Raw genomic sequence first — 22,012 nt, 5'->3', positions numbered from 1 at the left:
GTCACACGGAGTACCTAACACATCCTTTTAATGAACTAATTCTAATGATTAAGTTACACTGAAAACAACTGCTTTACAAGTCACTAGTCAGTAGTTTGCCTGTGTCACGTATAAAACGAAGTTACAGCAGTTTCATGCAGCCATGCTGTGATGACTCCGCCCCGAAATTTTTTTTAAATCTCAAAACGCCACCCTTGCGTTTTCATGTGCTACTTTGGGAAAACGATGATGCCACAGTTCCACCTCTCACTTGTGCTGCCTCTCATTCACTGTCCCTATCTTTGTCGCTATCATCATCATCAAGTGTTTATATAATATTTAAATATTATTATTATTATTATTATTGTTATTATTATGATTAGGGCCATAGTAGATAAACATGTTCACTTCATGAAAACTCCTGCTTTTTGTAAAAATGAAAGCAAAGCTTTGGTGGGAATTTATCACATGTCAAAAAATTCTGCCCATCCATCACTTTCAGGTTTATATATGTGTCTGTTAAAACAGTGGGTCTGGATTTGACCAGCAGTGGTCAGTGTTCCTTGATTTATTCTAGATGGAAGCGTAGTCACCTATCATTACCACTGAGGCTGTCTGCCCTCTTGTCCTGTCGCTCCTCTTTGGGCTCTGTGTGTGTGTTCTTGTATTTATCACCTCTTTAGGACCTTTTCCGTGCATAAACACTGACCTTTTTCTGAGGAACTGGTTAAGTTTAGAGCTTTGAGATATGAATTGTTGTTAGGTTAAGGTTGAGGTTAGAAATTAACTGGTTATGGTTCATTTTAGGGATACGGTTTTGTTCAGGCTGTCCAAAGGAATGGAAGTCAGTACAGTGTGCTGAGAAGTATAGCTGTGCAAACCTGTGTGTGTGGGTGTGTGTGCATGCACTGCCAACACTGATGCCCTACACATCCTTCATCTTAAGTATCTCTGACAGCTCACCACAAGTTGTTCACCATGAATAAGAGGTATATTTGTGTATGTGTTTCCACCCACTGATATTTTTGTTGCTAGAATGTTAGGGCAAGGCAAATCAGCACATTCTGCTGCAACCATGAAAATGTTTTACTTAAAAATCACTTAAATTAAAGATAATAATAATAATATATATTATATAAATTAAAGATATCCTGTTTGTTCTGACATTTCACTTCAAACTGTAATAAAAATCTGGACCTACACGAGCAGCGGGAAGTTGAGCTTGTTTCTTTTCAGTGTGGAAATGCTGCCCCCCTGTGGTACCTAATGTAATCACATGCAAGTCATGTACACACACACAAATCACACATGTTGTAAGTTTTATGTCCTGTATGTCAACACAAAAGCATTCATTTCAACACAGGAATGTTTTGATTGACTTCTTAAAAGAATTATTATCAAATGATAAATGTTGTTGTGGTAACTGTTTGACTCAATAAGCTGCTCCACTGTGTGGATAAAGAAGTATTTGGATCATACCAAATTACTGAAATAAATGATTAATTGGGGGACAGCAGCATCTAGTGGGGATTTAGAGCAACTTCAGCAAAAGACTTGCAGCTTGTGGAAACCGAGTTCATTCTACTAGTTTGACTAGTCTAACTAGTTGACTGGTTAGGCCTGTGGTGCTACTAATGTGTCATTTGGTATCACTAGTTAGTTAAAACTAGTTCAACAAAAGTGCCACAAGTTGATAAAAAGTGGGGTGGAGTGGCTCAGTGGTTAAGACCCTACCTTGTGCACCAAAGACATCATGGTCGCAAGTTCGATTCCACCCCTGGCTAATTGTACTTGATTCCATTGTAAGTCGCTTTGGATAAAAGCGTCTGCTAAATTACATGTAAAGTAGTGGCGATTAAGAAATGATAAAATTGTGCGACCTAACGAGAAAAGAAAGACCAAAACTAGTGAAGGAAACTGACATTTGATATGGGAGATGCTCATAAAATGCTCCATTGGCACAACGATGCAGCAAAAAATGACTCCAATAGAGATCCAGATGTCACGTGACTCTATGAAGCACCATGTTAGCAGCCTAAGACACAGCAAAAATGAACGGGATCGGCTGATGACAGATTCAGCCTGTCAGAATTCAATGTGCACTTTAAATCCACAAAGATTGACCAACATATCTGATCTTTATAATGCCCCCAGTATGCTTTTTTTTATGAGTTTGTAAAGAGGTGGGGAGGACATTACCTGCAGTATCCTGACATCTTCCTCATTAACTTCCATTCATCTTACTCCAGGGAGTCACTGAACGTTTACAAGAGGCTGGAGGGAAACAAAAGGATGCAATCTGGAAGGGTAAGAGTCGTGTTATAGCGTGACGTTTGCATTAGTAACAGGCAGTGTAGTGTAAATTACAATGTTACCACTGTTTTTTGGCACAACATCTATCCACCATCTTCACATTTATGATGACAACAGCCGACGAAGAGATGGTGGTGAGCACTCCTGCCTTTGCAACAAGAAGACTTGGGTTCGCAAACCGGGGGGAACGAGGGCCTTTCTGCATGAAGTTTGCATGTTCTCCCCGTGTGTGTGTGGGGTTTTCTCCAGGCTCACCGGCTTCCTACCACAGTCCAAAAACATGCAGTATGGGGATTGAACAATTGGAAACCCTAAATTGACCATAGGTGAGAGTGAATGGTTGTTTGTCTCTCTTTGTGGCCCTGTGATGGACTGGTGAACTGTCCAGGGCTTACCTCGCCTATCGCCCTATGTCAGCTGAGATTGACACAGCTCCCCCTGAGACCTTCATGTGGAGGATAAAGCAGTAGGAGATGGACGGATGGATATATGTCTACAGAGGTGAACAGTGTTACTTTGGTTGTGTGAGGTCAGCTACCGGAGTTTACTGTGTGTCAAACTCATCCAAATGAAACTGTAAAACAAACTCTTTTATTATCAGTTCTGCTTACACCTGGTGCTCATAATCATAGCTTATAATCTTTTTAAATCAATGTATTTACATGGCAGAGTTTCGGAAAAAAAATGTTTCGTCATGCAGTAACTGTGCGACATGCTGCCCCCATCTGTCCGTCCAGTGTTAGTGTCCACGCTCCGCTCTTCTCGGCTCACACCGATGGTCGTCCTTCGTCGACAAAGCTGAGCTGCACACTGTGCTCCGCCCACTCCCGAGGTTGTGATGTCATGCCAGAGGCGTTGAGGTGGGGCTCGGGTCGGGAAGTGGCATCATACTGAGATATGAACCGGGAACGGGGCTGAGACTCCGACTGGGACAGTAGCTGGAGATGAGGTCCTGACAGGTCGACGAAGAGGGGAGCGATGGGAGATGGGTGGCTTAATGAAAGAAGAGAAGGGTTAGAGGAGAATGAGAAGGGAGGTGGCACAAGTGTGTGCTCATGGGGGGAGCTGTGGAGTGATGGGGGAGCTGAGGAATGGGAGACCCACGGGGTCGTGCTGGTCTGCGAGGGTGAACACAGACGTTGATCGAGCTCTCCACGTAACACGTTCACGCTGAGCTGCTGAGAGGACGACTCGTGTCCAAGGACGGGCGGGGCCTTCCCATTAACTGAAGAGTCCGCAGGTGCACTTTGGGTCAAAAGAGGCGGGGCTGGGGAGCAGCCGTGTGACGACACGCTGGGAGGCGGAGTCACAGCGCCGGGTGTCAGCAGCACGGCAGGGACGTGGAGGAGAGGTCTGAGGAGACGCGTCACTTCCTGTAGCTCGTGGCTCACTGCAGCTACCTGACGGGAGAGGACGCTCATCTGAAAAGTCAGAGGAAAGACTCAATACTATTCTTTAAAAAATATTTGATGATGAATGAGGAACAGGATCACCTTTATCGGCAGCCTCACCTCATGCTTTAGTTTTGTAACAGTCTGCATGGTGTCTGCATCTTCATGAGCCTCTGTGGACACAAACATACACACCTAGAGTGAGAAAATGGCTTCAAACGGCAATGAAATTAATAATATACAGTATTTGTTTTTGTGTATTTATGTGTAGGTAACCTGAGGGAGCCGAATCAGGGCTTGGTAAGAAACTGTGAGTTACACTGGAGGAAAAATCAAACTTCTGAGCGGCGGCTCTGTGGCTTTCTGTCTCAATCCCGTCGACAAACCTGAGGACAGAGGAGGTGTCGTTTTAACATGGGACAAGAAAAAACAGGCACTGAACATGATAAAATATATAATAGATATATTATAAAAAATATTATCTATCTGCGAAGTCCACAATTTAGCAAAAATATAGACTTTTTTTGACAAATGTGTCAAATGTGATTAAAGCCTAGTGTTTGATGTGATCTTTAAAAAAAAAGAAGACAGTGCTGATCTCAGGCCTCTCTGCTCTCTATAAACTCTAAAATGTTAATTGAACTGTCAAATTCAAAATCACTGCGCGTAAAGAGGACAGAGGGAGCGCTGATGGAAATGTTCCCCAGCTGATGTCAGTGAGCAGGTCAGAGGTCGTGCTCAGTGTGAGCAGGTGATGATGCGCACACCTGCATACAAATCACCAGCCAACCAACCAAAAAAACACAGCTTCATTTTCACTGCACCATCACTGACGGGTGAAGTTGTTACTAAACAGTAGATTCATGATTCATGCTCACTGTCCCCACACGCAGGGACATTACTAGTCCCATTCTTTTTTGCCGCATCAACGTGACGGTTCACAGGGACCAAGTCACGTAACGTCCGGAGCTCTAATGTTTAACATGTTAATACTTAATGTCCACAGCTGTAACACAAAGCAAATGTCCCCAATGTGGGACTTATCATGAATAATCTTGTGAGGTGAAATGAGATTGGATAAAATAAGATCAGATGACATGAGATGAGATGAGAAAATAGATGAGACAAGGTCAAATAAGGTGAGATAAATTGGCATAAGATGAGATGGGATGAGAGAAGGTAATATTAGAGATGAGACGAGACAATATGACACAAATGTAAGATGAGATAGGATGAGATGAGACAAGAGATGAGAGGAGGTAAGATAAGGTGCGATTAAACAAGATGAGATGAAATGAGATAGGACAATATGAGATAAGAGATGAGACGAGACAAGGTAAGATAAGATGAGATAGAATGAGATGAGATAAGATAAGATGACATGAGACCAGAAAAGATTAGCAATGAGTTAAGGTAAGATGAGAAGTGATAAGAGACAAGATGAGACAAGATAAGATGAGATGAAATAAGATGACATTAATTGGGATAAGGCAAGATGGGATGAGATAAGAATACATAAGAGATGAGATGAGACAATATGACATAAGGTAAGGTGAGAGTATACGAGATAAGATGAGAGATGAGAGGAGGCAAGATTAGATGAGGTAAAATGAGACATGGTAAAATGAGATGAAATGAGATAAGATGGGACAAGGTAAGACGAGATGAGTCAAGTGGAGGTGAGATAAGACAGGGGGAATCCAAACTGACATAAAAACACAACAGCAAACAGCAAACTGCAATAATAAGTGATAAGAATAGAAATTTGCACAGAAACGAAGTGACAGCAAAATATAAGACAAACATACTCACTCCCAAGCCTGACGTTTATTTTTTTGGAAATAAAATGCAAAAACAATCCCAAAAAAACTGAACCTGGTGCTTTAAAAAAAAGAGGCATTTCTCTGTCCAAGTGTCTGCTGCCTCGTCTCCAGAGGTTTCATGCAAATGAGCCTCTAGATGGTTTGAACATGCCATGACAGATTCAAGTTCAAATTCCCACAGAGGAGGATTACTTTCAGCCACCGGATTAACACAGTCAGTGCCTCAGTGAGTGTTTTCCTACCGTGGGCTAAGGTCTGACTGCAGGCAGCTGAAGCTCATCACAGGAATCTGCAGGCTGGTGGGCCGAGGGTGAACACTCGCTGTTCTGAAGGGTCTTGACAGCAGGGGGGAGCGCAGGGGGGAGCACAGGCCACGGCCAAGCTTTCCGAGAGCAGGAATCTTCGGGAGAGCTGAGCGTTCCGACTCTGACCCGGGGCCTTCCTCGTCCTCCTTGATTGAGGGAAGCTTCTTCACGATTCCTCCGTTTCTCTCACAGTCAGTCTGAAACGTCAAGAGACAGACAGGAAAAAACCTTAAAGAAACAGGAAAAAACCTTAAAGAAACAGGAAAGAACCTCAAAGAGACAGGAAAGAACCTCAAAGAGACAGGAGAGAACCTTAAAGAAACAGGAAAGAACCTTAAAGAAACAGGAAAGAACCTCAAAGAGACAGGAAAGAACCTTAAAGAGACAGGAAAAAACCTTAAAGAAACAGGAAAGAACCTTAAAGAGACAGGAAAGATCCTTAAAGAACCTTAAAGAGACAGGAAAGATCCTTAAAGAACCTTAAAGAGACAGGAAAAACCTTAAAGAGACAGGGAAATAACTTTACAGAGACAGGAGGAACCTCAAAGAGAACCTAAAAAAGACAGGAGAGAATGTCAAAGAGAGAGGAAAAACATCAAAGATACAGGAAAGTACCTCAAAGATACAGGAAACAACCTTAAAAAGACAGGAAACAACATTAAATAGACAGGAAACAACCTTGAAGATAAAGAATGATTGTCTGAAATTACCATATGAATTTGAAAAGAGTTGTTCAGCTTGAATTAATAGTTATTTGTTCCTGAAACTTTCGCCACCATCATCCACTCATTTTTGGCAGATGAAAACCATCATATTTTTTTTTTTTACTATCCACAGTGACAGTTTGAGTATTTTTCTGACACATTCCCAGTGTAAACACAGCCCAGACCCACAATCTGCTTGAATTTCATGGGGAATCAGGAAATGAGTTTGTGAATTAATGAGAGGAAAATAAGTCGAGTGTCACTCTTTGAGCAGAGGGGGGAGCTGCTGAGCCATGCACTGTAGAAGCCTCACTGAGCATAGCCACAATTCACACATAGTGATGCTGATAATCCATTCAGTTTAGAGAGGGTTGTCATTCAAAATCAAGCAAACAACAAGCAGTTTTTTTGAGGGATTATTATTATCTCAGATTTATGAAGAGTTTCTTGGAGTTTCAGGATCCATTTTAAGGTCTTTGTTGTTTTTTAAAGTTCTTAATGGTGTTCACATTTATCTGACTTGCTTCAGAGAGCCTTCTGGAACCTTTAGGTCTACTGGTTCTTGGCCTTTTTAAATCATAACAGCCCACAAGAGCAGCAGAGGAAATTCATATTTTTACAAGAAAAGTCCTTTTGTTTTTATTTTATTTTTGATGTTTCCTGACAGTTTTGTCTCTTTAAATGTCATTTTTGTCTGCGCTATGGCCTCAGATTAGGGTCCTTAGATGCTTATGACTCTTTACAAGTGACTGTCCTTTCAAAGTAAAGTTCAGTCAGCGTTTGGTTGCTGGTGGCTGATACAGAAATATTTTTCCCTACACCTCCTGCAGACTGAAATTGAACGCTAATGACTCCTCTTTCCCCGTATTATTCCCTTCATTTTCTCCCCTATCTTCATCACCCTTCACCGTCTCTTCCCTCCATTTGTTGTCTTCTCCATTCAGTCTTTGACTCACGTGCCAGGCTGGTATTTTTAGATCACAGAGGTTTAATTTTAGCAGAGGTTTGCCTGGAGGGATGTGAGCGGAGAAGGGAATTTCAGTATTTGTGTGTGCAAGTGTAAGTGTGTGTGTGTGTAGCACGTGTCACTCTCGGTATGCAGCATGCCTATATATGCCTAGGAATTACGTGTGTGCCCTTGTGGGTATAAAACAGAGTGTGTGTCCAGCATGTGAGAGATGCTGCATGCATTATATGGTCACTGTGTGTGTGTGTGAACATGTATGTTGTGAGTCTGTGTCAGCATATGAATGTAAAAAACAGCATGGTCCTTCTCTCTTCCTCTTCTTCTCAGCCTGATGCCCCCCCCCCCCCATCTCGTCTGTATCTGGTTGCCGCTCTATATTTATTCAGCCAGGGACGACCCCAACCCCCCTCCACACATCTGACAGCGCTATATTTAGGTACACACCACACTCGGTGGAGGGACACACCGCTGCTCATGCTGCACATAGATACACACACACACACACACATTGTACATGCATGTTTGTGAGGACAACAACAGTGAGGACATTTTTGGCTGGTGCTCACATTCTGTCACACCTTAAAATGGCTGATTATGGGTTAAGACTTGTTGTAGGGGTTATAATTGATAGGTTAAAGGTGTTTAATGTAGTTGTGATGGTTAAGGTTAGGGTAAGGGACAAAAAGGGGGGGGTTGTGTTTAAATGTGGTCTGTAAGTAAACTTGACCTTGACAATGAATAAAGACAAACTAAAGTACACCACATCATTGTCTCTCTTCTTTGGGTTTGCTAAATATAAATAAATAAAGTTCAGACTCACATATAAGTGGGGTATGAGACAAAACACAACAAAGAGACTTTAAGAGACGGGCTACAAATTACTGGAAAAAATAACATCTTTTTTATGGAGTGACCTGATTTTAATCTAATTTTGTAAAAGGGAAGAAATATTATGGAGCAACCTTCTTATTTCTATACTAATCACCAAGTAATAGCTTGGTAATAACAATGGAAAATGTGTGTGTATGTGTGTGTGGTGAATTTCAAATAAATAATAACACTTCTGATTTTCTCCTTATTACCACACTAGTATCATTGTTATTACCAACTGGAAATTGCATAAGAACTGTGGTATTGGTGTAGTTTTAACAACATGTTTTTATTATTATTTTGCAACCAGATGCTTAGACTGAGCTGCAGAGATGAGGACATGGCGTGTAAAATGTGTCTATTTATCATATGTTACATTATAATAAATTACAGCTACTGTTTGCTCAGTGACATACAGTGTTAATTTGATAATCACGTGTCCAGGTGTTTAAACTATGGGCCATATACAAGCCAGTGAATTGTAATGATACAGTTTCTCTTGGATGTCTGCTCTAATTAACCGGTTTACTGGCAGTGACAATGGGATGCAGTCATTTCCAGTATAGGCTGGTTATTCATGTGCATGCTGCAGCTGAGTTCCATCTGTAAATCCCCAGCATTAGAATTGACCAAAATGAGCAGAAATCTTATCTGTTGGCCGCATCTCAAGCAGAAGACATTTGCACTTCCTCCTCACTCCCAGTCCAGATGGCTAATCCTTTGCAAGTGCAGAGCCATCACTCCGTCACTGTGTAAAATGCTGGGTGGAGGAGATCAATGCACAGATGAGACTGGTGGGGAAAAACAGAAGGACTCTTATTGTGGAATTTTCTTTAAAGCATTTAGAACATGCGACAATGATGATGATGATAACATATTTAAACAACCTCAAAGAGACAGGCAATGTGCTACCCGCGACCTTTAATGATCTTTGTTGTTATCTGGTAAAGGGTTGGCCTTTGATGTTAGATGATAACTATGGTATATGATGAGTGTGGAGTGATCATGTAACTGCTCGCTCACAACTTGTGTGTGCTACGTTTGCTGAATAAACATTACAGTGAAGCCAGTGAGTGTTTCTTACTTTGTGCAAACAAGTTACCACAGGAAACAACGTTAAAGAGACAGGAAACAACCTCAAAGAGACAGGAAACAACCTCAAATCTTAACAGGGAGGAAGCAACATTAAAGAGACAGGAAACAACCCTAAACAGAGAGGAAGCAACATTAAAAAGACAGGAAACAACCTCAAAGAGACAGGAAGCCAACTCAGAGAGAAAGGAAACAACCTCAAAGAGATAGAAAACTACATTACAGAGAGGAAGCCATTAAAAAGACAGGAAACAACCTCAAACCTTAACAGAGAGGAAACAACATTAAAGAGACATGAAACAACAGAAGAGATACAAAACAACCTTGAAGAGACAGGAAACAACCTTAACAGAGAGGAAGCTACATAGAAGAGACAGGAAACAACCTCAAAAACCTCCATAGCCTCAAAGACACATTTTTTAATTTAATCCAATTCTATTTATTCATAAAGCAAATTTAATAACAACTGCAGTTTACCACGTTGCTGTACAGTAGTAATTAAATAAATAAACAGATGTAAAAACAAACAAAAACATAAAAGACATAAAACACGTGTGTGGACAACGACATCTCATCCAGAGTGTGCAGAACAGCAGACTGCACACAGTCTCGACTGCAAAGGAAAACAGATGAATCTTTAAAAGAGATTTATAATTAGACAGTGAAGGGGACTGCCTCATGTATAATGGCTGCAACTGCGAAAGCACCGATCCCTTCTGAGCTTCAGCTGTGATTGAGGAACAACTAAGAGTAGCTGATCAACTGATCCTAGTCCAACAAACAAACCAACCATCCGTCCATCCAGCCTCCATTTGGGGGAAAATAGGGGGAGCTGGAGCCAATATGGTGTCGTGGTGATCATACCTCAGTGGCGTGTCCCTCCCGCAGGTTGTATGTCAGGTCATGCTGGATCTCGGAGATGAACTTCTGAGCGTAGTCCGGGTAGAGACACAGCACCTCGCGCAGACCTTTAAGGCTGATGTACTGGAGGTCACAGTAGGTCAAGGCTTTCACACAGGCATTGGTCTTTATCACTTCCTCCTGTGTCAAACAGTCAGAGCCAATCAGGTCACCCCGGCCTGGAAAAAAGAGGTTTTATATAAAAATGTTTTTATCTACTTCAATAAACCTGGACTCTTTCAGTCAGTCTAGTTTGGTGAAAGATCCAGTGTGTAACATTTAGGAGAGTTTATTGGCAGAATTTGATGGTTTGTATAACCTTAAAAAACAATGTTCAGTAGCCGGTTCACAATATGAGCTTAAAATGAAAACTATTATCCAGTAGCACTGCTATAGCCCAGCCCATTTTAGAGCCTCACAGTGTTGTCATACATTAACATAGAGACGTGGTTGAAACTTTAAAGGGCTCACAAGACTTGAGACTTTTTTTTAGCTGAATCAAAGTTTTGTTACCTATTACTTGTTTTTAAACAATTGCAGTTTATTTTTTAGTTCTGGCCAAACCTCCCATTGACTCCCATGTTAAAACTCAGCTCTGGAGTTCCTAAAAAGAAAAATTGAAGACAAGGGTGATTTTAAAACTGTAATTTCTCTGTCAATTCTCACCCGTTTTTCACCAATTTAAATGTGGGAGCTCCTGAAAGCCTCCCGACGCAAAAACACAAGCTGTATCGTCAACTCATTTTAAAATATGACAACTTTAAAACATGTTGCATTCTCTGCTTGTCACCAGTTTTTTGATGGGGGAGGGGCGTGGGAATTTTCTAGTTGGCATTAATTAATGATAAATATTCACAAAAATTATATAAAAGCATATTCTTTTCACACTGACGTTGTATCATGGTGTAGTTATTAAAACATGTAAAAAAAAAATTGGGTGTTGCACCTTGTAGATGTTAAATTGTATCTTGGATTGAACAAATAAATGTGTCATTTATATGAGTGTTGGATCAAGTTTACACTGTGTGGTACGGATCAGTCTGTTATGCTTTTTATTCTTCTCTTTTTGAATTTTTTGAATGCTTCCTCTCTCGTCCTCACTGCTTCTCTGGAGCTGTAAATCTAAAGTGGCAGTGCCAAAACAATTTGTGCATCTGTGTGTGTGTGTGTGTGTGTGTGCGTACGTGTGGCTCTGTTTCTGTTTCAATCCCCACGTGTACATGTGCATGGACTGTACACAGACAGCAGGAACATAAAGATAATAACCTCCCCCCCCCCTTTGGAGGCAGCAGTCACTTCATTATTTACAGCAGTTAAATCATTAATACAGGAAACAGTATTGCTAATTTGCTCCCTCTGCTTTGTATTGGCCTGTTTGTGTTTCTCTATTCTGTTTAATCCATAGACTGGGGAACAGAAGTGTATGTGGACATATTCTGGCACATTCTAGAATGTTTGAGTTACATCATTTTGTGTGTGTGTTCATATTTACAATAGTTTGCTACTTTTAGGATATAATAGGGTGGCAGTGGCTCAGTGGTAGAGCAGCTCATGAGCTCAATCTCCTGCTCTGCCAGTCTACATGCCAATGTGTCACTTTGAATAAAAGCGTCAAATGCCAAATGACTAAAATGTAATGGCATCATTTAAATTGTAGACGGTTCCTACATAAATTCCAACATATTTATCTTATTTCAAACGCTGTTGCTCATATGCTCATATGAGTTGCAACTGGGATAAATGTGACAATTTAATTTAATTTAATTTAATTTAATTTAATTTAATTTAATTTAATTTAATTTAATACTAATTTTTGGAGCCAGGTCAGCTTTATGGAGGTGGCCATTTTGGACCACCATGTTTTTACCCCAGCCCCTAGAGGACAAACTAAACATCTTTATGCTAACTGAAGGCTAAATATGTTCTCTAACATGCATGGAAGGTAAACGGTAGGTGAGGGATACTTGGCTGCGAAATGCAACTTCACCAATAGACTTAAATTTGACACACTGCACCTTTAAAACATAAACTCATTCATTAAATAATGCATGAAATTGGTTCCTGTTTGTGATTGCTGCCATCAGTGGGTAACTCTCATCTTTTGCCCACAGAGACACTTAAACATGGGGATGATTGCAGCTTTTATCAGCACTGTGCTGTTCCTGCTTCATTATATTCTTCCTCGTTAAAAAAATAATAATAAATACAAAAACACTGGCTTGGCAACTAAATGCCGCAGATCTAAAGACATGCTTTCTCATCTTCTCCTCATTAAGAAATAAACCAAAAAGAAGAGAATTTCTTATCCCCATGCTCTCCAATTCACAATCAACACGACTTAAAAACACTTGATTGTGAATTGCATGCCTCCATACACTTAAGTCAGTCCTAAATTATGCAACAGCAACTGTCCTCACACTCATATGTGCCCAATTTTCCTATAATGGGATGATCATTTACAAAATTGACATCATGTTCTGTTGAAGAAGAACTGAAACTAGTGATTGAGACCATGAACTCCCCAGGAAAATTTTTACTGATGTTGTAAATCAAGTGTGAAGCACATTTTCCCATTGATTTCCATTCAAGTTGCCCCCTGGTGGTAATTCAACATATTCTTACTTCCCTCTTGTCTTCATCCACCAAATTGGAATACTGTTTTATATACAGTACGTTTTATATACAGACTATGGTATTTTCACAATTTTGGTTTTGTACATATTCACCCAGGGCTGGCCCAAGCCTTTACGGGGCCCTAAGGTGAATTTGATTTTGGGCCCCCACCACCTTGGAGTAGCTGGTGCTTGACTATTGTTGTTACAAATTTATCACTATAAAAACGAAAGTTGCATTACACCTAACCAGTGTCAGTCTCAGTGGTGATAACCACTTTAATTACTTACTTAATAATTAGAAAAATAGAAAAATGATATGTGTATACTATTTAAAATGCTTAAATCCAATGGGATTCAACCATTGCTTAAAATCTACTCATTCATTCACTGTTTACTGCTTTACGAGTTTTGCAGCGGCTGCATGAGCCAATCCCAGAGGAGTACACTCTGGATGAAAATCTCCTCACTTTCGTAAATATAAAATCCCAATTTAATTTACCTAGAATGGCCAGCACAGTGTTGTCTTTCAGTACTTCCATGGAGCCGGAGCACACAAAGTAGATGGCGTGGAGGGCGTCTCCCTGCCGGATTAGGAACTCCCCAGGAGCGCAGAAGGAGGTCTTGATGATGAGCGAGAGGGAGCGCAGGCACCCCCTGCTGGCGGACTCAAAAAGCGGCAGCTGCAGCAGCTCCTTGTTCAGGTGCATGGCGATGTCGGCCCTCAGCTCGTCTGGGAAGTCTTTCAGCAGCTGTGAGGAGGACGGGGAGGAAAGGAAATGAGCTCTGCGATGAATCACACATAATAACAACAATAATTATCAACTTAATAACTGTGGTTCATCTCTTTTAGTTTAAGTGGCTCTTTACGTTTTTCTTTAACCATCACTTGAATGTGAGCGAGTGTGTGTGGGAGGGTGAAGGTAACAGGCAAAATAAAACCTTCCACATTCCAACGTAGTCACAACTGATTCACCCACAGAGGCATTATAGGACATTATTTGGTGTAACACCACCAAAAACGACTTTCTGTCAAACCTAAATACTTTCTAAAAGGGAAAAGCACAATTCTGCCGCACGAGTAAGATCCATCAAACTGTATTCACTTTCTCTGTAAAGAAAGGCTCTTGTCTGAAGCACAGCTTATTCTACGGCTGCAAAAATGTTTTATTTTAAAGTGGCTTCACACTCACGCAAACATTTGGCTAGTATTTTAAATTTCTGCTTTCTTGCACAGCATGGTGATACGAGCAATAAGGCAACAAACCAGGGTTTATAGCTGTCGTCATTCCTTAATACTTCAAGCCCCTCCTACCTCGCTGACGTCAATGCCATTGTTGACGGACCAGGTGGTCTGGAAACACTCCATCATGCGTTGCTCAAGAGCCTTGGGCAGCCGGTGCACCCGGATGAAGTCCTTCAGGTCCTTGGTGCGGGTGTGGTAGAGGGAGCGGCGCGAGTACATCCGCTGGATGATAGCGGTGACGTTACCGAACACAACGGCGTGCATTAGCGCTGCAGAGGAGACGGACAAAGACACAAAAAACCTTACCAAAAGGCTGTTGCATTGATAATCATCACATTTATTACATTGAATTAGTGAAATACACTTAATATTATATTATATAAATGATATTTTAAAAAGTCACTTAATAACATTTCTTCCATTTTAAGCTCAAGTTATTTGTGTCAATTTATAGTCAAATTTATTGTTTCTAACACATATAATAGCATTCATTTAACATTAAAAAGCTAAATAATAATGAAAGGTAATAGTTGGATTTTACAGATGATTTTAGAGTGTATTTACAGTGTATTGTCACTCTCCTTTGAGAAGCACAAATATCTCAAAAGAAAACATTTCATGACCCGAGAGAAACAACCTGTGTGCAGCTTTTTATACGATATATGTCGCCATGATAGAACGCCATCACAGCCACTGGCACTATGCCCTTGATTCACTTTAAATGTGCTCTCACTGGGTTTCTTATCTCACATGTGAAGTTTTGTATTGATCGGTGAATGTGCGGCAAAGTTACAGTGCACTTCCTCGGATGACCTACTTCTCGCTTGGAGGTAATGGTTTGCAGACGTGTTCAGAGCGGGTCCCTGCTCCCTGGTCTCACATACTGTATTTAGGGTGAAGTAACAGCGCACTGTTTTGTACTGAAGCATTGAAATTGACCCCAATGTTTTAAACTATTGATAACTTTTCCTCCTTGATGAGTCTAGTGAAAACTGACATGGTTTAAATGGCTGTCAACAGCAAATGGTGTGGACACTACACTTTAAGTCACGTCAATGGCCATTGTTTTAAATGTGTGCACACGTAACTTTGTGCGTAAAAAAATCCAATGCATTGTTGGTGACTATGGAAAAAGTCTGTCCTTTATCCACCAGTTCTTGCAGAAAACACAACAAGTCCACAAGTGAAACACGCACTTAAAAGGGACAGTGAGGGACCTTGTAAGAGTCTTTCATCAGCTCACCACCAGAGGCGGAAAAACATGAAATGTGGTACAAAGTGGAAATGCTCGCTGCTAATGATTTTATAGCTGTAAACAAATGGAAAAATAATCTCCCAGAAAAGCAAGTCTTCAACATCATCTTCACATCTGCAAGCAGAGGCTGCTCTCATGGCTTCTGCTGCTGCTCTACAGAAAAAGCATGCTCTGGAGGTAATTATGGAGGAGAAAAGAGCAACTGGAAATTGAAACAGTAATTGCAGCATCCACAGCAATCCACAGAGTCAAACATCATCTCAGTCAAATCCCAATGGTCAACAAGCAGCTCATTTTCGAAGCAATCCTCAACCGGCTGGATATGTCTACAGTCTGCTACGAGGACAACACCGAGTAACAGCACTACTTGTACAGACACAAAACTCACATTTTTAAACCACACAGAGAAATTCCTGTAATCTAAAACTTTTATCAGAGCCTTCCATCCTTGGTGTGCAAGGAGAATTGTTTGTATTACTTTTAGCCCCGTAGATAAGGAAGCCAGTCGGCAGGTAACAACACCCTGAAGGCAGATAAGACGTGAGCAGTGTTAGCGTAAACAAAATGTAAGTCTTTATTCAATTATCACAAGGTGTTTCCAGACACTTTAAAACCCCAATTGCCAGGCACATTGCATCAACAAATTGACGTGCTATATATCTCACAGTCTATACACCGGCTGCAAACTCACAGCAGCGAGACAATAAAATACTAAAGGAAAACCAAAGATAGAGAAAACAACCACCAAGGCTTAGTGGCTGTAACACTAGCTCTAACAAAACAAAACACAGTCAATCAAACTCCAATCAATCTCATCATGAAAAATACAAAAGAATACTTCTATATATAATCTACCAGCTGCACAGTGAATCCCCTGCACCCACACACCACAACACAACACAGACACACAACTATAAACAAATGACCTGCTAAACCAGTAGCCCCCAAGCACAAGGTCCTGGACAGATGTCTCCTCACTACTGGGCTGCCTCACAAACTAGGCAGGCAAAAAAGCTCTCATTCCTTAGTCGTTCCCCTCACTCTGAGGGAAAACTTGTCAGACGTGCGTTTACCAACGTCAACTTCACTTGGATATCTTTTCTTTTTTTGTACGTGACCGTTTATCACTTAGATCCCTTCTGTGTGTCAATAACACTGCTCAGCCTGCCAGCACCGTCATCCTGGAGACAAAATACCCGAAAGCCACACTTGCGAGCTGCAAACAGGTGCCTCTTATCACCTTGACAACACTGCAGCCGGCCTCACTCCGTGCAAAATCTGTTCCACCTACATAACATTACCCAGAGCAATTCACAGGAGGGCAGCCTAGAGATCTGCAAACATATGACTTCAGAAAGAGGTTATGCCGTAGTGAAGGAGAAGACCCCTATTAGGCCTATTAGGGTGATCCATGTTGACGTGATGGAAGAACTGTCGATTAATCAATACAGTCATGATTTCTATGAAAATATCCCTAATGACAAACAGGAGAAGAAAGACGAAGAAGAAAAAGAAATCCATCAAAATGGTCAACTTTTCTGTCGCTAAGCAACAAATCAGTGTAACGGCCAGCACAACATTTCACATCACATCACATCAGTGATGTCAACCTTGAAGTCAGAAGAAACTCAAGAGTAAATACCACAGATCGTCAAGTTAAAAAAGGGTCTTGTTGACATTAAGTGAGGGAAGAATCCAGCTTATTGCAACCAATACCAGAGGCTACAATCGTCAATTGAATGTCAGTGTGAAGATGCAGGAGTTTAAAGCATCACTTGGAGGACAACGGTTGTCTGCAGATTATCTTCTTGAAGCTGAAATAGTTATTGTGCAATACAGTCCATTGTAAAAGTTACCCAATGAATGATTGCTGCACTAAAATCTGGAAAATCTCAAGTAAAAAAAAGGACAGCACCATTTAAAAACTTGACCCAGTTTATAAAGGTACGTTTTAAGAGTTCAAGGAAAACAAAGGAACAACATATCTCCATTCTTATACTCATGTCATATACACGGACAACTGGGCCATGGTGGAAGGCATTGTGTTCTCTCAAGTTTGAGAAAAAGGTACTGGATGACAAGCAGCGATTTAACCGTCAGAAAGGTGAATGTTCTTTCTGCAGGTGCTACAGAAGAACGATGAGAAAACAAAGAGAAAAAATCTACAGAAAAGAATTGTTCCTGATCTCCCGTTGGTGTGGATTACTTTGGTCCAAGATGTAAAAAAAGGAGAAGCTTAAAGGTCACTAATTCATGATAAAATCAAAAGCAATATGGCACAGGATTGAGTAAAAATGGACTTTCAACACTCCTACTGCATCCCATTATGGTGGTGTATGGGAATGTAAATGTTGCTGATGATCCTAACGACCTTGAGCCATTAACACCTCATCACATACTTTTGATGGGAGGAAAACCTTCTCTGCCACCTGGAATATTTGAGACAATAGACAGTGGGGATTGCAGCAGTCCCACTAAATAATGGGGTTACCTCTAAAGGGAACAATGGAGTGTGAGATTGGCCGGAGAATCGGAGCGGTATTGGGTTGGCGACGAAAAGGGAGTTGAGCTAAAAGACAAAGCTCTCGATCTACTGGTTGATCTTCGTTCATATCCTCACCTATAGTCATGAGCGATAAGGTAAGGTGATTAGAGATCCCAGAGGAACACAGAGTAGAGCCACTGCTCCTTTACGTGGTAAAGATGCCTCCCTAGGGAGGTGTTCCTTATACATCGAACTGGGAGACTTAGCGGCAGACCAAGGACTAGGTGGAAAGTTCATATCTCCTTGCTGGCCTGGGAGCACCTCGGGGTCCCCCAGTCAGAGTTGGACAATGTGGCCAGGGAAGGGAAAGTCTGGGGCCCCCTGCTAGAGCTGCTACCCCCATGACCTGATCTCATATAAGTGGTTGACAATAAAATGGATGGATGGATGGATGGATGGATGGGTGATCTCTGATTGCAGCAATTCTACTAATAATGGTTCTAAATGTTTGGTGATTTTTTTACTCCACCTCCGATCAACATGGTGCAGATGGAGAAGATCTTCTCCGCGTCGGTGTTCGCCGAAACGTTGCCGAAGCCCACGCTGGTCAGACTGCTCAGTGCAAAGTACAGTGATGTCACATAGGAGCTCCTGACAGATGGACCGCCGCCGAGAGTCATCCCTGAGCCGTTCAGCGTCCTTACCCTGGCTCTGCTGCCGTTCCACGGGCCCGAGTCCAGCAAACCCGCCCCTTTCAGCAGCTCCGAGCCCGAGCCATTCCACTGGCTGTGATTGGCGAGTGTCGCCATCACAGTTTCCATAGGTGAATCAGGAACTCCGAACAGGGAGGTGAGTGGTGCCAGAAAGTATGGCGTTCCCAGGCGTTTGGCAAGTTCATGGAGCCAGCCTGGTGGCGGAAGAGGGACAGTTTAATGAGAATGCATCCATGGTCGTTAGATGAACTTTACTAGCAGGCTTCATCAGCAGCGGTAATAAGGCTGGAAGGGCAGAGTAATTATTTTTGTGCTTGTGTTTGTGTATTTGATTGTGCAGGCTGACATTTCACATGTCAACTCCCATTTATATACAAGTGTGAAACAAATGCTCTGTCAACACTTGTGTTTTCCTCATATTTTAAAAATGTATGATAGTCAGTTTAATATCATTTAGATTTAGAATCCTGCCCATTTCTGTCCTTTACTAAAAAACATTCTGGCAAAGAAATTATAAATGAAAAAGTTCCAAATTAAACTGCTAAGATTTTTTTTAATTTAGCCAAAATGCATTTTATTTCATACATTTAACTTAAAGAATCACAAATGAAGAAATGGGGGAGGAAGATGGAATAAATCAGTGGTTCCCAAACACTGGGTCGGGACCCAAAGATGGGCCACGAGAGATTTTTTTCTGGGTCCCCCAAACAAATTAGCAGAATTTCAGACTTTTTGTTCATGTGTACATGTTTTAACTGACAAGCATACATTTTAATTAACCAAAATCATCATGGTATTAGTCACTATATTATGCATAAAATTTGCTGTTTTCACAATAGGTTTCCGAAAGTGGGACCTCCCCTTTTTCAATTTTACATATATATCTGTGTGTGTGTGTGTTTTCCTTTTTTGGTTTCCTTTAGATATTATTATCACATTTAAATTTCTATTTTTTAACTCACTATCATTACTGTTTTTTTTGTCTCACATTGCACCATCTCAGTTAAAATGTTGTGAACGGTGAGTTTACATACTGTGAAAAGGGGGCGAGAAAATCAAGAGCTGATGTGGGTTTACGTGTTATTGCTTTTCAAGCCTATGATTAATGAACATCCCACTCTTCCACCGTCGCAGCACGTGTGCACCTTTCCTCATGTGTCACACATCCTTTTCTTTATCAGCCATTCTTGCTCTGCTCTGCCTTGCCGCTCCTCTCCAATTTTCATCCTAAGCTGCTGAGTTTAATCACTTGAGCAGGGTGACCAGCATCTCCACATGCACCTCACAGTATTGTTGTTATCTGGCACCAGGGTAGACAGTAGGAGGGGAGACAGCTCACCAGAATTAGAGGTGTTTTCTCAGTAAAAGGACATAAAATTGAAAAAACAAGCATGTTTTCCTGCTCAGAATCAGTTGAAATGACTCCGGTAATCTTTGTCTCAGGGTCCATTTGTGGACTAACGACGATGTAGTACAGCATATTAACAAAATCTCCATTACAATCAAACCATTCTTAAAATGAGTTCACACAATGCTGATTAAGTCTATCTGCTCCATATAGCAGTTTGTGGGGTCAACTTGGCCACATTCCAACACTGCTAGCACATTTTGAGAGGGGTATTTTGGCCTCTTAGGTTTGGTAAAGTTTGTTATCAGTGAGGCCAGTATTTAAATTTAACATTTTCCCATAATAATCTAATCTTTATAATTTATACAGTGCAGTTTTCTGCCATGTTATTTGTCACGTTCTCATAATGGTAAAAAAAAGGATAATGCACACACACCTATATCCCAGGAGTTGGAGCTGTTACTTTCAATCTCATTGCGCCCGATGAAGTACCAGACACAAGCCATCCAGTGAGCCAACAGGGCGAAGGTGGACATGAGCAGGGTGAGGACCACGGCGCTGTACTGAGAGTAGCGGTCCAGCTTCTGCAGGAGCCTCAGGAGCCGCAGGAGCCGCACCGTCTTCAGCAGGTGAACCCCAAAGTTCTGGTGAGAGAGGTGTTATGGGTGTCCAGGTATGAAACTTTGGATGGAATAATTTCCTGTAAGTTAAATACAAGCCTGGTCGCTTTTTCGCCCTAGCTCCCCCTACAATCTCGGGGTACCTAACATTGCATCCATCCATTGGCTACCGCTTTATCCTCACTGTTGTTAAAACTCACAGCTGATGCTCTCCCCCCTCCCTTCCCCTCTCCTGGCCATGTGCAATTGCCTGTTGCCTCCTCCTCAGCTCAGGGGGTAAATATCGAGTGGCTCCTTAGGCAGCACAGCTGTGTAGTGGAGCGCTAACAACTGATCCCTGCTGTAAACGACAGAGCCAGGGTTCCACACATGATCACCAGACGCGGCCGAAACGTGTATAAAAACACAGCAACAGGCCCACAACAAGCACAATGTACATGGTGCATATGGTGGCCAGAGTTTAGTTGAAAAAAAAACACACTTAAATAGAAGGAAAAAGTCAAAGTCAAAAATAGTGAGCACAGGAGGGCAGAGCTACAACGTGGGAAGGGAAAGGAAATTGCTGTGTTTGTATGTAAAATTGCTTTCGTTACAGCTACTCCAAGCAAGAACAGAAAATAACTGAGATTCACAGCAACACTAAGATGCATATAAATATACTAAGAAAAACATATTAAACAAAATAATAAAGATTATAAATAATAAAATATTTATGTGTAGTATTATAAGTAACAGTATTATGGGTATAACCTAAGTTTAACATGTGCAACTAAATTGGTAAAATCTCCAAATACATTTTCTCCAAATGATTTATAATCCCAAAATAGCAACTTTAATTTGTTTCCTCGTATGTAATAATAGTGCTGATGCACATGCCTTTATGTTGGTCGAAATACTGACGACACTTCTTATTATTTTGAAACACCATGTCATTACTTTCATAAAGTTTCTCATTATACTGACTGATAGGATTGTGTTTGTTTTTTTATCACGGGTAGAAATTGGCTTCTATACTGCGTTTGGATTTGTGTGTGTGTGTATGTGTGTGAGATCTCATTAATCATTGGTGAAAGAGGGTCGAATAGCAGTAAAGCGCCTAGCGGTATAAGAAGGTCGATTACCGCTGGCGAGGTGGAGCTGTACCTCTACATCACACACACATTAATGCATAAATTGAACATAACCTTTACGAAAAATAAATAAATGTGCACTCACCACACTGATATTGAAGGCATAGAGCAGGTCAAAGGGCAGGGCGGCAATCAGATCCACAAACAGCCAGGATGTGACATAGTGGACACAGATGGAGCGGGCGTCGTACACTACCTGACCCGACGTGCTCACGTAGGTGGTGCGGAAGTTCAGCACGATGTCTGAGGCACAGATACA

At 41.3% G+C, this 22,012-nt stretch overlaps 2 protein-coding genes across 7 annotated transcripts in view; both read right to left on the bottom strand.

Moving 5' to 3' along the window:
- Positions 1–2,716, bottom strand: part of LOC131451848 (DNA-binding protein SATB2-like) — a 32,921-nt gene extending 30,205 nt beyond the window's left edge. For both annotated transcript variants that reach the window (XM_058622334.1, XM_058622336.1), the window contains exon 1: positions 2,179–2,716. The gene's annotated coding sequence lies outside the window, so the exon portion shown is untranslated. The remainder of the gene's footprint in view (positions 1–2,178) is intronic.
- Positions 2,717–2,864: 148 nt separating this feature from the next.
- The window catches only part of LOC131451792 (potassium voltage-gated channel subfamily H member 8-like), a 35,922-nt gene continuing 16,774 nt past the window's right edge, over positions 2,865–22,012 (bottom strand). Inside the window, exons 7-16 of one of the 5 annotated variants that reach the window (XM_058622328.1) lie at positions 21,839–21,996; positions 20,440–20,647; positions 18,472–18,849; positions 14,272–14,471; positions 13,459–13,708; positions 10,309–10,523; positions 5,749–6,008; positions 3,960–4,069; positions 3,804–3,856; positions 2,865–3,713 (exon numbers count right to left, since the gene is read on the bottom strand). In XM_058622328.1, the coding sequence (XP_058478311.1) occupies positions 3,060–3,713; positions 3,804–3,856; positions 3,960–4,069; positions 5,749–6,008; positions 10,309–10,523; positions 13,459–13,708; positions 14,272–14,471; positions 18,472–18,849; positions 20,440–20,647; positions 21,839–21,996 (2,486 nt within the window). In that variant the 3' untranslated portion in view covers positions 2,865–3,059. Of the gene's footprint in view, positions 3,714–3,803; positions 3,857–3,959; positions 4,070–5,748; positions 6,009–6,662; positions 9,144–9,436; positions 9,510–10,308; positions 10,524–13,458; positions 13,709–14,271; positions 14,472–18,471; positions 18,850–20,439; positions 20,648–21,838; positions 21,997–22,012 lie in introns of those variants that run through there. The other 4 variants (XM_058622329.1, XM_058622330.1, XM_058622331.1 and 1 more) reach the window with 4 other exon arrangements.

The sequence above is a fragment of the Solea solea genome, chromosome 2 (genome assembly GCF_958295425.1).
Source record: "Solea solea chromosome 2, fSolSol10.1, whole genome shotgun sequence".
NCBI classification, from domain to species: Eukaryota; Metazoa; Chordata; class Actinopteri; order Pleuronectiformes; family Soleidae; genus Solea; species Solea solea.
The sequence above is the reverse complement of the archived record's forward strand: the minus strand, read 5'-3'. Positions and strand labels throughout refer to the sequence as shown.